Genomic DNA, 18,453 nt, shown 5'->3' on the forward strand with positions numbered 1-18,453 from the left:
ATTGATTATTTTAACAATTAATTAAATATAAAATATTAATGTCTTTTTTCTTAAAGGAAAATTATGATTAATTAGTATTCATTGTAGGACTGTCCAATATATAACTTAACTCTCTATATTTGACTTGCCTAAAAAGAAATGAATTGGACTATAAATAAAGCTGAGAGCCGAAGAATTGATGCTTTTGAACTGTGGTGCTGGAGAAGACTCTTGAGAGTCCCTTGGACTGCAAGGAGATCCAATCAGTCCATCCTAAAGGAGATCAGTCCTGAATATCTATTGTAAGGACTGATGTTGAAGCTGAAACTCCAATACTTTGGCCACCTGATGCAAAGAACTGACTCATTTGAAAAGACCCTGATGCTGGGAAAGATTGAAGGCAGGAGGAGAAGGGGACAACAGAGGATGAGATGGTTGGAATGGCATCACTGACTCAATGGACATGGGTTTGGGGAAACTCCAGGAGTTGATGATGGACAGGGAGGCCTGGTGTGCTTCAGTCCATGGGTCGCAAAGAGTCAGACACGACTTAGCTATTGAATTGAACTGAACTGAACTGAAAAAGAAATGAAACTCGCTGAATTACATACAACGTTAAGTAACATATCCAGAGAATAATCATATTTTACCTTATTATTATTATAAAATTGGGGCAAAGCATTGATTCCTTAATATTATTGTTGCAAAAATTTTACATCATTCTGAACAAACTACTTACTATTTCAAACTCAATCTATCTACATCTGAATTCATGATCTCCCCTAAAATTGTGGTCTTTTCTATGTCAGCCAAAGGTCTTACTCCATCTTTTTATCTTACTCCAACTATTGATCTCCATCTTTGCCTACTTTTACTGCACTCCCTGCTGATTTCCAAATGAATCATGCTGTATACATACATGTATGTGTACATGTGGGTTACCTAGGTGGCACTAAGTGGCAAAAAACCCACCTGCCAATGCAAAAGAGACAAAAGACATGAGTTCAATCCCTAGGTTGGGAAGATTCCCTGGAGGAGGAAATGTGTATATGTAGATAAAATTTCCTTAAAAAAAAAAATCTTTCCACTAGTCTCTAGATCCAATTTCATTTTCTAACTACCCCTCACTTAAACTACCATTACCTCTTGCTTGTACTGCTGCTGCTGCTGCTGGTGCTGCTAAGTCACTTCAGTTGTGTCCCACTGTGCGACCCCATAGATGGCAGCCCACCAGGCTCCCCTGTCCTTGGGATTCTCCAGGCAAGAATACTAGAGTGGGTTGCCATTTCCTTCTCCAATGCATGAAAGTGAAAAGGGAAAGTGAAGTTGCTCAGTCATGTCCGACTCTCAGCAATCCTATGGACTACAGCCTACCAGGCTCCTCCGTCCATGGGATTTTCCAGGCAAGAGGACTGGAGTGGGTGCCATTGCCTTCTCCACTTGCTTGTACTATGCCTTAGGTATTTATCTTGTCTATAATGTTATCTTTCTCTATCAGTCCTTACATAAATCCACTCTCACTATAGCTAGTATTTGTTTTAGAATAAATGGGATCATATCATCACAAGTTTCTCCTTCTCTTGTCTCTACTTTTAGGACTCCAATGGATTCACTTATAATTATGAGTAAAATTATCATCCATGCCAGTAAACCTTGTTCCCTACACACCTCCTCAGTTTCATTAGCATTTGATTTACACTGGCCTTCATGAAGACTCTTGATCATGCTTGATATGCACTTCTCATCATGGAGACTTCATCTGCTCCCTCCATTTGGAATAATCCCCTTGCCTCAACATTGTTCATAGTCCCTGGCATAGAGTAGAGACCCTATAAAAGTGCATTGAGTAAATAAATGGATGAATGAATAATGACTAAAGCAATTAGTACCTCAGATATATTACATATGCATTACAGATATCCATTATAGAATTATAGAAAAATTAATTCACTAGCAGAGGTACAGTGATTTATAGAAAAATCAGTGTCTCTGACTGATTAAAGCAATTACAATTAAATTATAAACCAGAATAACTATAAGGGGTCAGTTTAGAAGTGGCAGTTCATTTTACATTGCTCTTATTGCTTTACATTTTACAGCAAAATCCAAAGAAAATAAATGTCCCTAATGCATTTTATATAAAAATATTAGTCTTTACTGGTGCTTCTCCCATGGCTCAGCAGGTAAAGAATATGCCTGCAATACAGGAGGCACAAGAGATACAGATTTGATCCCTAGGTCAGGAAGATCACCTGGAGAAAGAAATGGCAACCCACTCCAGCATTCTTGCTCGAAAAAATCCTGTGGACAGAGGAGCCTGGTGGACTCCAGTCCAAAGGGTTATAAAAAGTTGGACAGGACTGAGAGACTGAGCACACATTAGTTTTACTAAAGTGACTTTGACCCAAGTTTTTTTGTTGTTGTTGTGTTTTTTATAAGTGTCTGTTGTAACTTTCCAATGTGGAGAATGAGAATGAGGTGATAAAATTTGATAAACCTATTCTGACATACATTTTTTCATTTATTTTAGAAGCATCTCTTCAAATAACTCTTTATATTAAACCTGTTCAAAATGATTTTGAATCTCAAATCTGAAAGAATGTTCACAAAATACTTAAAAAATGCATTTTAGAAGTCCCAGTGAGGATATTTTATTTTTTTTTCTAGTGCAATTTTACAATAGAATTCAATTGATTAGTATACTTAGTATAATTCAATTGATTAGTACAACATATTCAAGTACATATGCTGCCAAACTTAGCATACATAAGTGTTATGAGAAGAGAATTTATTTTGAGATTCTCTGAGGTTAGAATATTATTTTGCCTTTGTACATACTTTTGAAATCTACTTGCTCCTATACATCTTTAAAGAAAGTATATAGCATTTTTTAGAATACATACTTGTGTTCTTTGCTGGAGCAATATATATTTGCAGTTTGGTGTAGATCCAAAAAAGAAATTCCATTTGAAATATGGGTATAATAATCACAAAACCATATAATTCTGAATGAGATTCAGTTATTTTCAAAATGTATTATCTTTTATATTCTAAGCATTGATAAAAAATAACTATTATTTGTTTACTCTAGAAAAACACATCAGCAATCTTAAATTGCAGCATTTCATATCACAATGTGTTTGTTCAAGGTCAAGAAGAAGTACTACTAGTTGACATATCTCTGGGGGAATGTGATTGAATCTCATCTGTTTGCAAAGGGCTTTCTCATAAGTTTCTAATTATTCGTATTAGCAATTCCGTTATTGACAAGTTGTTACTACAATTAATCTTCTCCAATAATGAGAAAGGGTTAGTAAAAAATCTAGAATTACAGAGTTCCTTTGTAAGGATATTGGCATAATCTAACTTTTAACTTTAGCATGGACATTGCATTGAAATTTTTTTTCCTGGTAAATAGAAGCTGATTTTCTTACTGTTTTGGGTTGCCCAAAAAGTTCATTCAGATTTCGTTAAGATGTTACAAAAAACTCAAACGTACTTTTTGGCCAACCCAATAAATTAGCCTCTGTGTAATTTTGGTTCATGCTATGGAATGAAACAGTTAGTTTTATGTATCAAACGAAGACTCCTGAAAGTCCCTTGGACAGCAAGGAGATCAAACAAATCAATCTTAAAGGAAATCAATACTTAATAGTCACTGGAAAGACTGATGCTGAAACTCCAGTATTTTGGTCATCTGATTCAAACAGGTAACTTATTGGAAAAGTCCCTGATGCTGGGAAAGATCAAGGACAGAAGGAGAAGAGGGTGTCAGAGGATGAGATGGGTGGACAGCATCACTGATGCAATGAACGTGAACTCAGGCAAACTCTGGGAGATGCTGAAGGACAGGGAAGCCTGGTGTGCTGCAAAGAGTCGGTTGCAAAGACTCGGACACAACTGAGTGACTGAACAACAAAAAACTAAAACACATTACAAATGCTTTCAAATGTCACATTTTTGGGGACCTGCTTTCAAAAAACACATTTAAATGGGCTGGAGAAAAGGACTATTGGGTTTAATGGATCCAGGGAGCTCTCAGTAATAAACACACATTGCCTACACTGGCTTGGGTCCAGTGTCAGTAATTCATTGGACAATATTCATTCTAGTTTTCTTTTCCTGGGAATATATTTCACTTCGTATTGTCAAGTGAATGCCCATGAAATTAATATTTAATAAATTATATTTGACAAAGATCTTAGTTTCAATTTAAATCTTGGAAATTTAGAGCATAAATTGAATTTTTTCCCAAGTTCAGTATCACTGGGAAGGAAATTGGATGGTGTCTCCTTTAAAGTGTTCCTCATCAGATAATAGACAGAAGCTTTAGAGGTTTTAAAATATGTGTGTGCATCCTGGTAATTTTTATATTATGAGAATGAAAATACATGCTGGGAATTTTTTTTTCCCTTTGGTCTGTAACCAGAGAGGCTAAAAGTCCAGTTAATATTATTTTCTAAAAGTAGACCTAGCAGTTAGAAATATGAAGTACCTGTAGCCAAGGAAATGCTTACTGTGCTTTCTAGAACTTAAATCAGCTTAAGTGAGGCAGAAAGATAGCAAAAGTTGAGACAGAGAGAATACTAGACAAAGAAACAGGAGAGAGGTACAATTAGAATGAAAGACAGAGTTGAGTGAAGCATATTTAAAAAATGAGAAGAATAAAGTAATTGAGAAGTATTCAGATATGAGTGAAGAAAGATAAATAAGGAGCTAAAGGACGCTTCCTTATAAAAAATGAAACAACAAAAATTGAGAAAAATTTGAAGGAGGTAAATAAAAGATAGAAAAAAAAAATGGAAAATGTGAGGCTTCCCTAGTTGCTCAGTGGTAAAGAATCCACCTACCAATGCAGAATCATGTATTAGGATCCCTGATCCTGAAGATCCCACATGCTGTGAAGCAGCTAAGTTAGTGTACCACAACTACTGAGCCTGTGCTCTAGATTCCAGGAGCCACAACTACTGAGCCCACGAGCTGCAGTTACTGAAACCTCACTCCCCAGAGCCCTTCTCTACAACAGGAGAGGCCACTTCAATGAGAATCCCTGTGCACTGCAATGAAGATAAGTCCTTGCCCGCTGCAACTAGAGAAAGCCCTTGTGCAGCAATGAAGACCCAGCACAACCAAAAATAAATGAATAAATAAATAAAATTATTAAAAAATTGAAATAGTATAAATTCTATGCCTGACACTTTAATAAATGCAACTGAAAATTTCACAGGATAGATGGGCTGAAAATCATTCAAAGAATTGTAGTAGGCAAAAATAAGTATGTAGAAAGCATAGTGATTGTTCTAAGAAGTTGTCAATTTAATATAGTGTGTGATTGTATGTGTGGCCTGTGAGTTTGTGTAAATGTTTTCAGATAAAAGAAACCAAAAGAAATATTGATTAATGACAATGTAACATTGTCTATCTTGTCTATTTAATTTGAAAATAGTAGTACTTATTATAATATACCCAAAATATATTTTTATCATTTTCTATATGCTAGAAAACATGCTAAACAACTTACATACATACCATCAGTTAATCCTAACAGCAGTCAAATCAGAGTTGCTGTTATCCTATTTAACAGATGGAGAGCTAATTCGTAGAGAGATTATATAATTTATCAAAAATCACATATTGATTTTGCCAGGATTTGAACAAGTCTATTTGATTCCAAAGCTTAGGCTTTAACTACTGTGCCATAGATGATCTTTCATATCCCACATATCAATGCTTAATCATTAATCCTCTCATGTTTCCATTTGCTTTGACTGCACATATGAATTTATATGTATCAGATTTAAATCTAAAGTAGCTCCTTATCCATTTTCCATGTAGCTCAAAAGTGTCTCATCCTATAAGTCTTTCTTCCACTAACTACATCTGATACAGACTGTAGCACACCTCTAGGCAGGCAGTATAAATGTTATCTTTTTAACTTCAGCCTCTCACAATCTATATACAGTATACTGATTCATACTTGTAATCCCTTTTGCTGATGTTTCATATAATGTAGGCATTAACATACATGAGGTCAAGAAGTGTATCTCATTCATATTTTCAACCCCAAATGTAGCACAAAACTGGCATATGCTAATAAATATATATCGAATAAAAGAACATATAGTAGAAATTGATAATAATTTCCATCATTCTCTTAAGGTTCCATGAATTAGTGTTCATATTATTATGCTTTCATGACTACTGTAGCACTTTATACTCAGGCTGTAAAAGCCAGACTACCTAAGCTACGATTATGACTTGTAGATATAGAAGCTGTGTGACTTTAAGTGAGATAGCTTGATATCTTTAAAGCTTCAGTTTCCTCATCTGGAAAATGGGAACAACAATAGAATTTATCTTATGGTGTTTTACTGAACATGAGACATATTAAATATTTTGCTGAACATTCCTTTCTTCTTGCCCTACCAGAAATCTGGCTATTCCCAGAAGACGCTATTTTTCTGTAGCTCTCTCAGTGCCTCACCGGGATGGTGGTTGCTTTATTATATCCTCACATCACTAGGACTTGAGGTGGGGTGTGTATTCTTAAGCTTACTCTTCTTTGCCTATTAGTACTACCACCATATTAAAAAGAAAAGAAAGATTAAAAAAAACAAGGAAAGGAAAAAAGAAAAAAAAAACCTTTTTATATCTTCAAATATCCTGCATTTCCTCTTCCTCCACTCTCTCTCAAAACCACTGCAGATTTTCATTCTCAATATTACCTCAAACCACCCCTATCAATGCCACAAATGAGTGGCATGCTGCTAATTTAATATTCAGTTCTCACATTTCATCTTACTTGATCAGACTTGACACAGCTGATCACTTTCTCCTTTAAATGTCTTCTTCCTATGACTTTTAGTAAACCACTCTCTTCTAGTTTTCCTCTCATTAATTATCTCCACATTTTAATGTCCTTTTTGATTCTTTCTCATCTTCCTGGACTATATGATCACTATGTTTATGGTTCATTTCTAGTCACATTTGTTCCTTTGATGATCGTTGACCACATTGATCATTCAGACTCTCCTGATGCTTAGACCAAGTATACTAATATCAAATATACTTAAATGCTATCTTTTTTGTTTTCCCTATATCCAACACACCAGCAAACTCTATTAATGTACCTCAAAAATGCATTGACAGTCAACCATTTTTACCACCTCTGTCATGAAAACCGGGTCTAAACTATCTTTATTTTCTGCCTGGAATATCATTAATACATTTCTCACTGGTCACCTTGATCTTAACTGATGATTCTCAATACCAAGGTCAGAGAAATTTTGTTAAAACTTGTGTGAAATCATTTCACTCCTCTGCTTGAAACACTCCAGTAGCTTTCCATCTCACTGAGAGAAAAAGACAATGCCCTCCACTGCCTGCAAGACCTGGGCAATCTGCCTTCACCCATGCCAGCTCTCTGATCTTATCTCTTTCCCCTTTTCCTCACTCTGCCCCACATTTCACCCACCACAGTTTGCTTGCAATTGTGTTGTACAAACAGAATGGCATGTCCCCATCTCAATTCCCTTTCACTCATTGTGATCTCTGTCTTCAATGCTCTTCTAGGAATCTCCATAATTTTCCCATAATCCTCTCTGAAATTTACACCAAGGGTACTTCTTAGTAAGTTCTTCCCACATTTTCCTTTTTTTAAAAAAAATTAATTTATTTATTTTAGTTGGATACTAATTGCTTTACAATATTGTAGTGGTTTTTGCCATCCATTGACATGAATCAGCCATGGGTTTACATCTGTTCCCCATCCTGATATGTTCCCCATCCTGATATGTTCCCCAAAGTATGCCTTTCCCTGTTTAACTTTTTTGACATAACCTCTTTCGTATACTAATATACTACATAATTTTCTTAGTGGTTGGATTATTTTCTGTCTCCCTCCAACATCAAGCAAACCTCACAAAAATAAGAAATTTTTGGTCTATTTTGCTGTTTGCTATATCAGGGCTTCCTTGGGGGCTCAGTGGTAAAGAATCTGCCTGCAATGCAGGAGCTGCAGGAGATGGGGGTTTGATCCCTGGGTTGGGAAGATCCTTTTGAGGAGAGGATGGCAACCCACTCCAGTATTCTGGCCTGGAAAATCCCATGGGCAGAGGAGTCTGGCAGGCTCTAGTTCATGGGGTCACAAAGAGTTGGACATCTAAACGACTAAGTACACGCATATCTTCAGTTCGTAGAACAAGGCTTGACATCTAGTAGTAACTTAAAAGTATTTGTGTAAAACTATACAAGCTTCTATAACTGAAATGTAATGGTATAGCATGTGCATTACACATGAGAATACATCATATGTATCAAATATAAATATATCAATACAGTGTGAGTAGAGTGTGTATTATGTGTAAACTGTTTGTCACATAGAAATCATAATAAATATTAGCTATAATTGTTAGAAAATTTATATGTGCACAGTAGACATTACATATGCTTGCTATACCTGAAGAACAAATGAATTAAAAAATCAATATAATGTATTATTCATGTTACATTAAAATGCTGGAGCTTTTCCTCTATGAGGATACCAGCAGAATTGCATTCTATGCATTCAACAGACCAACTGTGGCCAAATTCTGGATATAACCACATAAAATATTGATGACTGAGTTAGCATTGTCCTTTTCATACATGATCTAAGAAGCCTGAACAACTGTCATAAGTATTCCAACTATTCAATAAAGCCACTTAATAAACTCAGAGTAGCTGAACAGTCATCACTGAGCAGGCTGATTGAGTAGCCCTGAGGGGTAGTATAGGATCTTATAAGAGCAGGGAAGATTGGTATCTGGAACTAAGAGGCTGATGTCAGAAACAATTGGCGCAGTGTGATCCACCAACATTATGAACAAAATGCCCAGAACAGCTGCTAATAATCAGAAAAAGACAGAAAACACACTAAAGAAAGGATAGATTCACTTTGAGTTTTATACAAAGACTTTTCTAAATGATGCACTCTCGAGGGATAAAAACCAAGTCTCTAAAAAAATTATATAATTTACCTAATCTCTGTTTTCCTATAGAATCCTAAAAAAGGAAGCTATCTCCATAATATCTCCATAGCAGAGATAATTATTGACTGCTTTGGTTCCTGTGTCAATATTGAGCAGTGTCATATAAATCAAATCCTCACTAAATGTGTCTTTGAATTACTATTTGAACTCCAGCTACTATCCTAAAGGTTACTTACTCGTTCCTATATTATTAAAAGACACTTCATCTCTCAGTTCTATTTTTCTTTAAGGAAGGCATACTAATTTAAATAATCACTAACTGGGTCATTCTGCCAGGTATTGAGGGAAGCAAAAAGTAAATGAGACTTTCTGTGTTCAGAAATTTATAATCTAAACATAGAAACAAACATTATTTGACTTAATATAAAGGGGAAGATGGATATTAATTATACCAGTTTCCTTGAGGTGCAATTGACAAACAAAATTGTATGTATTTAAGGTGCACAATATATGGCTTGATACTGATACACTGTAAAATGAATGATTACAAGAACCAAATTAATTAACATAACCTAACACAACCATCACCTCACATAGTTCCTTTTTATTTTAGTGTGGTAAGAATACTTAAAATCTATTCTATTAGCAAGTTTCCAGTGTATAATACTACAGTATTATTAACTATAGTCACCATGTTGTACATTAGATTCACCAAACTTATCCATCTTATAACTAAATGTTTGCACCCTTTAATCAATCTCTCCTCACTTAATATCATTAGTAACAACATCAAGGAGTAATGAGCAATTTGGTTTCAAGGTATAATTAGAATTGAGCAAAATCTTCTCTGAACAAGGTCATAAAACAGCATATACAATCCTCAATTCTAAGATGTATACATCTTAAATCAGAGCACCAGTATTCAGGATTCTTCAGGTTTTCCAAAATTTCCAATTCTTTACCTTGAAAAATAAAAATTTATCCTGCAAATATTTTCTGACTACTTCACCCCAAAATCTTCAGCAGATTTTGAATTTGTATTCTTCCAAAACACATGCACCGATTATTATATAAAACATATTATTAACTATATACCTCATTATTATACTTGAATGAAATAACTGCCTCATTTTTGTTTCCCTAATATCTTTCATGGAGTTGATATTGAATAAAATGCAAACTAAATAAATGTTCTATAGAGAAGTGAAAATGTGGACTAGAGAAAATGTACAGTGGACATGTAATAATTTGAAAGTACTGTGAAAGGGAATTTAGAGAAAGCAGAACATGATCAAGGAGAGGACCTTTATAATTGTTAGAAAATATTCAAACTGGCTCATTATAAAATATGACTATGGAAATACAAACAAAAGTGGGGCAATTTCAAAATCACGGACTAGAGAAAGGTAGAATATTCACCAGGGAGATCATGTCTGATATATAGACGATCAGGAAAAGTCAGTTTGAAAAATCACCGAGGAAAAGAAAGTTGCAAGAAAAGTAGATCAATAATGTTGTTTGCTGAAATGCTACAAAATTATAGGATTTGTCCAAGAAAGTAGTCATTGGAGACTTTAGAGAGTACAGTTTCAGTAGAGACGTGAGAAAACCCAAATTGCAGAGCTTAAGGGCATTGGTGCAGAAGTCGTGGTAACAAGTACAGAGATTTGATGGGAAAAGATCCAACTAAGAAAAGCGACTCTATTATGAGTTGTATCAGAGCCAAGTAAGATTATGATTACACTTTTGCTCAATTTTGATTTTTATTAAGAACAGTTAAAATGGATTCTACCTTCTCACACAATTAGGATGTGAGTATTTTATGTTTCAATGGGTTCATATTTTTAAGGTGGTTAGGACCAGAGAGGGAACCATCTTACCTTACTGGTGATCGTTAATTGTATTGTATTACTTTTATAGTGAATTAGACCTACTTCTTTCCCTTTCTCAACAGGACAAATTAAAGTATCTGAAATATCAGCACTTAGCTATTCTAAGTTACCTTGGAAATAACATTTTTGGGGTGTGGATGTGTATATGTATTAGCACAGAGAAAGTCTTCTAAAGTACAATAATTATTTTTATGTTTCTCAGAGTTTACTTATGTATTTACTCTTTGGACTCTTTAGCTCTCTGACTCCCAGGATGTACAGATGGGCTTTAACCGAGCCTATTGCTGGTGCTCAGAGAAACTACTGAAGCAATCCTTCTAGCCAAAGGGTCAGAGTATAGAGAAGTTACAAAGTTAAAATTTTTGAACTTGCCTACTGAGAAATCATTGCTGAAACAAGAAAAGATATATGCCTTTTGAAACCTCTGCCCTAAAATAAAATCCAATTTGGAGGTACAGGAGCTACAAGATTGCTCACCTTCAAAAAAGAGGAAATAAGCATTGCAAGTGTGGGTACAAACTAAAGCAGAGGATGTAGTCAAGCTTTTATCTGGAAATGAAATTTAGACATTTAGAAGTGAAATTTAGAAAATTTTACTGGAGTAAATACGGGTGTGAGAGTTGGACCATAAAGAAAGCTGAGTGCCGAAGAATTGATGTTTTTGAACTGTGGTGTTGGAGAAGACTCTTGAGAATCCTTGGACTGCAAGGAGATCAAACCAGTCAATTCTAAAGGAAATCAGTCCTGAATATTTATTGGAAAGACTGATGCTGAAGCTCCAATACTTTGGCCAATTGATGCAAAGAGGCGACTCATTGGAAAAGACCCTGATGCTGGGAAAGATTGAAGGCAGGAGGAGAAGGGGACGACAGAGGATGAGATGGTTGGATGGCATCACTGACTCAATGGACATGAGTTTGAACAGGTTCCAGGAGATGGTGAAGGACAAGGAAGTCTGGTGCACTGCAGTCCATAGGGTCAAAAAGAGTCAGACATGACTCAGCGACTGAACAACAGCAAAGCACTGAAAGTGCTGTTTCTTGGCATATTATTCTAAATATCCCGTAATAACATAATCTAGACAGCATATATATATCCAAAAGTTTATAAAGCTTCAAGAAAATATGACAAACATTCAGAATTTAAAAACTCAGCCTGTAGAAAAAACAACAAAGTTACTCTGAAAACTTGAATTTAACATCTCTGAATAAAAATACACTCTGTAAGATGGAAAAAGTGAAAGTGGTAGATAAGAAAATAGGACTATATTATATTAAGATTAAAATTTGCATAAAATATATGCTATGTGTGGTTTCAAAATGTGTTATCTATCATGTATGAGTGTGTGCATGTGTATTGTTCAATTTCTCTCGATGTGTGCTGCCTTAAGAAATCATATTTAAATGAAAGATGTTTCAGAGACAATCAAGTTCATTGAAAATTACTTAGGTATAGCCTCCAATAATCATCTTTAATTATAATTGAAACAGACTCAAAAGAAACTATTGCATTGTACTATGTTCAGAGAAATAAAATCAGTCCTGATATTCACTGGAAACTGAAACTCCAATACTTTGGCCACCTGATGCGAAGAGCCAACTCATTGGAAAAGACCCTGATGCTGGGAAAGATTGAAGGCGAGAGGAGAAGAGGACAACAGAGGATGAGGTGGTTGGATGACATCACTGATATGATAGACATGAGTTTGAGTAGGCTCTTGGAGTTGGTGATGGACAGGGAACCCTGGAGTGCTGCAGTCCATGGGGTTGCAGAGTCAGAAACGACTGAGCGACTGAATTGATGTTCAGAGAAATATAATGTTAACAAGAGGAAGATGACCTGAACTAAACTTTGAAATAGCAAACTGAAAAAATAAGAAATTTTACAAACATTTCCAGAATAACACTAGAGGGATCATGTGTATCCCACAAATAGACCAGTACAGTCCATAAGGCAAGGATATTGCTATAACAGTGCCCTATGCGATAGTCTGTAATAGTCTAGAAACATGAACAATTAAGATTTTTTAATTCTTCTTGCAGAAGAGTTAAGTTTATGTAGCCATTTCTTCTTAAGACATCTAAAGAGGGGAAACATCATTCTAAGAAACATAAGTGTTTCAACTCTTTGGGTGGTTTTATTTTCTTATAATGCTATTATTAGCATTGTAATTTGTATCATTCTCTTTTAAGTGTATTAGTATAAACCATTGTCACTCTACTTTTTGACCTCTAGATATACTTGATAAAAATCAAGTTTCCAGGCTTAAATGTCAGATCTTAGAAGATTTTAGTCTCAGACATCTAAACATGGCTATACCTTTAATGATGACATATCTATCTCATCACTGACTTTCCATAGATTAATGATACCTAACAAGCATAACAATACACCTGGAAATGTTCCTCAATTTTCATTGCAGGGTTCATTTGAATTAATAAGCCCTCCAAGGAAAAAATATAGTCATTAATACTTTGAAAAATAAAATGGAGACTTCCCAGTTGGTCCAGTGGTTAAGGATCCACCTTTCAATTCAGGTAAAGCGGGTTCTATCCCTGGTTAGAAAACTGAGATCCCACATACCATGGGGCAACTAAACCCATGTGCTGCAACTACTGAGCCTGCACACTCTAGAGTCAATGTTCTGCAACCAGAGTAAGTCTGTGAGCCACAATGAAGAGTGTTCATGCAACAATGAAGACTCAATACAGCCAAAATAATAACAGTAAAATAAAATGCAATTTAACAAAGTTAAGTCTTCAAAGAAGTGAAAGTGTCAGTTGCTCAGTCATGTCCATCTCTTTACAACCCCATGGACTGTAGCCTGCCAGGCTCCTCTGTCCATGGAATTTTCCAGGCAAGAATATTGGAGTGAGTTGCCATTCCCTTCTCCAGGGGATCTTCCCAACCCAGGGATCAAATTCGGGTGTCCTGCATTGCAGACAGGTTCTTTAACATCTGAGCCACCAAGGAAGTCTTAAAGGTGTTCAGTAAATATGAACAGATATAAGGAAAGTATATATAAAGTTTGCACAGGAGAAAAAGTACTCATTTAAATATATATATATATATATATATATATATGTATGCTGCTGCTGCTAAGTCGCTTCAGTCGTGTCCGACTCTGTGCGACCCCATAGACGGGGGCCCACCGGGATCCCCCGTCCCTGGGATTATATATATATATATACACATATAAAAAGAAACAAATATTTATACATAATTAGAAGTAACAATAGAAATAAAGATAAAAATATTTTAGTGAATACTAGTGATATGTCAGATAGTATATTAAACTGCATAAAAGTGAGTTTCAGAGAGTTATTCTTAATAAGAAAACAGCCTTAGGAAGTATTAATATGTGACTTTTTGAGACTGTACACAGCATCTCTTCAGATAGTTGCTCTGGTTGTACAGTATATAGGGCTTCATTCACATTATAGATATATGCTAAGTTACATAATAGTTCAAGGGCAGGATGGAAGATTTTTGGCTTCCAGGCTGAATGCCTGAGCAGTCAGGGAGAACCCTTTCCTTAAAAAAAAAAAACAAAACAAAACTTATGTTGACTTTCGTGTTCTGCACACACTTAGGGAATCTCTTTCTAACTCTCTCACATACACACTCACACACTCATTGGCACATATTTTCTTTTAAAGCTCCTCTAACACTCTAACACTTTGATTCAAAGTTATTTATAATGTTATGATATATGGTTCTTTTTAAAGAAATATTTTTCCTATCTGATCATGGTAGTATTATCTAGTCAATATGGAGAATCTGAAAATGCAAAGAAAGTAATAAAAAAATGAAATAAAACTTACTCCTTAACTATATACCATTTTCCTTCCTTCCTTCCCTTCTTTCCCTCCCTTTCATAATTCACTAATTCATTCAAAATCAAAACAAAATAAAAAACACAAACCCCATGGACAACTTGTTTTTTTTTATACCTCACTGTGAATAATATGGTAGAATAAGGAATATGGTCTTAATATCTTTTATCCCACATAATACATAATTTAGCAGATAACCCTGCCTCCTCTGCTTCCAATGGCATCTCCTGTGCAGGCTCCCCATACTCAGTTTGGGATCACAGAACATGTTCCCATTTCAATAAAACTGTCAGGACTGATAATTAATTAAACTGTAAGCTAAAATATCAATCCTAATATTTCACATTGGGCTAGAGTAGCTACTAAAACTATAAATCAATTATGTTTTCCAATATTCTACTGGCTACCTAAATTCTGACTTTTAAAATTTAATTTAATACTATCAATCTCAATTATGTATTTATTCTTCCTTAAATCTTAAGTTATCAAACAAATGAAATGTTCATTACAAATAGGTCATCTGCAAATTTTATTATTGAATCTAAAAACTTACCCCAACAATTTGAAAAATATTGAAAGACTCAAAATTTGGCCCAATTTCTTAAGTAAAAAAAAATTGAAAATAACTATTATGCAATAAACTTTTCTTAGAAGCTAATTCACACATGTGGGTAATACTAGAATATTCCATTTCATGATAAAATATTTCTTGAATAAACAGTATTTTTTTCCTTCCAACTTCCATATGCCTAAGTAAGGAAATACACAGAATAAAAACACAGGAAACCTTTTAATTGAAAGTCCAGGAGAACTCTATTCTTTAACATAAGAAAAATATAAACTGCTATACTAATAGCCTTAAGGTATTTAAAATTTTTCCACCTTCGTATTTCTCTGTCTTAGGTCCTAACTATGTATAGAAGTCAGGTGTCAACTATCAAATGGGCTACTCCAACCAGTAAATCCAACCAGGAAACCTCTTAAAACTATTTTTCACACATTTCTGTCATGATTAGGATTATCACTACATCTTCCTTCAGTCTAACCCATACCTGCATCCTCAAGCATTTGGATAAGAAAAACTGGCTCAAGAAATCCATATCACGTATTTCAGCTGTGTTATTTTGTGCATTAGCCATGCTTTGTTTACTACTGATTTCATTCCTGTATAACACGCTGCTGCTGCTGCTGCTACGTCGCGTCAGTTGTGTCCGACTCTGTGTGACCCCATGGACAGCAGCCCACCAGGCTCCTCCGTCCATGGGATTTTGCAGACAAGAATACTGGAGTGGGTTGCCATTGCCTTCTCCAACATAATATGGGCTCAAACTTTAATAGGGATTTAAAAAAAAAACAAAACAATAGCTGTGAAAACCATCTTCATGAACAATAAAATAAAAGTGATGCCAGAGTCCCTTACTGAGGGAGACCAAAGAGAAGTAGGCAACCTACAGGAATGTGTTGTTACTTCTGGGGGGCCATCAGAGGATGCAAGTATTGAAGGGATGCTGAAAAGCACATAAAGTTGAGAAACCTCTATAAAAACAAACTACAAAATTTTTGTTTCTTTGCCACAGTTCTGATCCTTTCAGTCTTCCTAGGTGTTGACCAACTTACCTCCAGGAGGAAAGAACTAAAATAGGCTTTCTAACTGTGGCTGGAAGGTTTTCCATGAGTGCAGTGATGGGGGAGCCTTACTGTGAAATGTAACTTGGCAAGTGTGAACCTATACTCTGCTTCAGAAAGTTACTTCATGGCCAGCGGTGACCTGATGATCTTATTTTGGAGGCTATCAATACAAGCACATTTAGAGAGACCAAGAGCTGAAATGAATGTATTACAGAAGCTAATTTATAGCATTACAGGTTAAACCAGGGATGATTTCCTCAAATAACCTAAATTACATTGCTAAAAAGTACAGGGTTTGTGAAAGTCTAATATGAGCAATGACAGTCCTTCCATCTCAGTGTAAACACTAAATATGAATAAAAATAGAATGCCTTATGTCATGAGGAAATATTAACACACTGATTTCTCATCTATTCTTGGGGCATAAATTAAAATGTATTATTTTACTTTGAAGTCATGCATTTTTAAGTTCCATTGATTTTTATTTTTGCTTTAAAGTAGCAATTACATTATTTATTTCTCACTACACTTTTAACTTGGTTCTTAGGCTGGAGACTCACAATCCTTATAAATGGCAATGACAGGGACATTAAATTCAGATGTACTTGAAGTAAACACTGTGCTAATTAGCTGAACTTTCCAAGGGATTAGGCTGTTAACTTTATGAAAATAGTTGATATTGTGAATTATTCTGCAAATCCCTAGAGAGGCATGATTTTCTAACTATGGAGGACCGAGAATGCTTTAATATGTATACAATTTGAACACTGTATGGGGGATAGAGTCAAATTCATTGATCTATCATCCGATTATTTAATTTAGCCAAGCAAAGCCCACAAAAAACATACAAAATTCACAATCTTTGATGTCTCTAAGAGCAAATAGGTAACAGACAACAACAAATGACTAGTAAAAGTAATTATCATATTAATAATAATAGAACAAAACAGTTTTCTTGAATAGCGAACTTCTAGGGTGGGAAAATTTATCCATTTTTCTTCTGTTAGATAGAGAGATCCACATTCCCGTTAAATAGTACTCAAAGACAGATGCCTTCAATATTGAAATATCTAAGACAGGCACATTTGGGCCATTGCAGATATAACATGTTAAATGGTTCCACAGAGCTTGATGACTAATGTATCTTTATCAAGTGACTGACTTACTATTAAGGAATGACTCAAAGTCTAATGCCAAGTCTTTTACATTTTTCCACTCTTTCCAAATAAAATAGTGAGGGCATGAAACCCCCCACTATTTAAGTGCTAACACTAAAATAACTTATGGCATTCACCTTTGACCCCTTCAGAGATCTCTTTTCATAGGGAATTTTGGTATTTTTCATATTCCTGATTTTATCCAAGGCTACTGTTTGTGCTTGTCTAATGGTTAGCAAATAGAATTTCATGTTGTTTATAACAGTTAAGCATTATTTTAGTGAGAACATGTAAGTGTTCAAATAGAGGCTGAACACTGGATTTTCTACCATATTGCAATCCTTATTAAGAAACAAAGTGCATCAGATGTTACTTTTGTAAGATTATTTTAATTAAAGTAAATTATTGCAAGGAGTCGCCAACTTTTAAAAATGAACTACAAATTAGCATTATTAATTTCTATGGTGTGCTGCATTTTCCATAGAAATCCTGGCTCACGCTAAAGGGCAGAGTAAAAGCACACTTACCGTCATCATATTGGCCCAAGCAGTCTGTGTAGAGACAGCCAAGGACAATCCCTGAAGCGAACCATTTCCAGAGAGAAAACTGTTGGAACATCTTCTGTCAAATTCCACCCAAGGCTGATCTGAAATAGAAAGAGGGAAAAAGAAATATTTGACAAGTTCATTAATCTGTTATAGGTAAACACACCTGTCACAGCACAGAAAAGCCTTAATGACTTCACAGTTAAATACCTGTGCCACACTATCCATTATCAAAGTAGCATAATTGTTTAATGCACTAGAACTCATCTGCATGAGTTTGCAGATGAGCAATCTCTAAGAAAAGACATCTATTCTGTTATTTACTTTGTAAGCAAGTTGAGATTTTAACATACTGAAGACATTAGAATATGTTTAAAATTGAGACCCCGTGAGTGAATCAAATGCCAATCAGTTTAAGACACTGAATTTATCTTAGGTATAAAACA

General features: G+C 35.1%; 1 protein-coding gene across 14 annotated transcripts in view; it reads right to left on the minus strand.

Annotated features, from left to right (window-relative positions):
- Positions 1-18,108, minus strand: part of PCDH15 (protocadherin related 15) — a 797,082-nt gene extending 778,974 nt beyond the window's left edge. For 10 of the 14 annotated variants that reach the window (XM_081573683.1, XM_081573682.1, XM_081573681.1 and 7 more), the window contains exon 1: positions 17,990-18,108. In XM_081573683.1, coding sequence (XP_081429809.1) covers positions 17,990-18,080 — 91 coding nt within the window. In that variant the 5' untranslated portion in view covers positions 18,081-18,108. The remainder of the gene's footprint in view (positions 1-17,989) is intronic. The other 4 variants (XM_081573685.1, XM_081573680.1, XM_081573677.1 and 1 more) reach the window with 1 other exon arrangement.
- Positions 18,109-18,453: the final 345 nt, after the last annotated feature.

This window comes from Giraffa tippelskirchi, chromosome 2 (genome assembly GCF_054371585.1).
Source record: "Giraffa tippelskirchi isolate mGirTip1 chromosome 2, T2T-mGirTip1v1.2.pri, whole genome shotgun sequence".
NCBI lineage: Eukaryota > Metazoa > Chordata > Mammalia > Artiodactyla > Giraffidae > Giraffa > Giraffa tippelskirchi.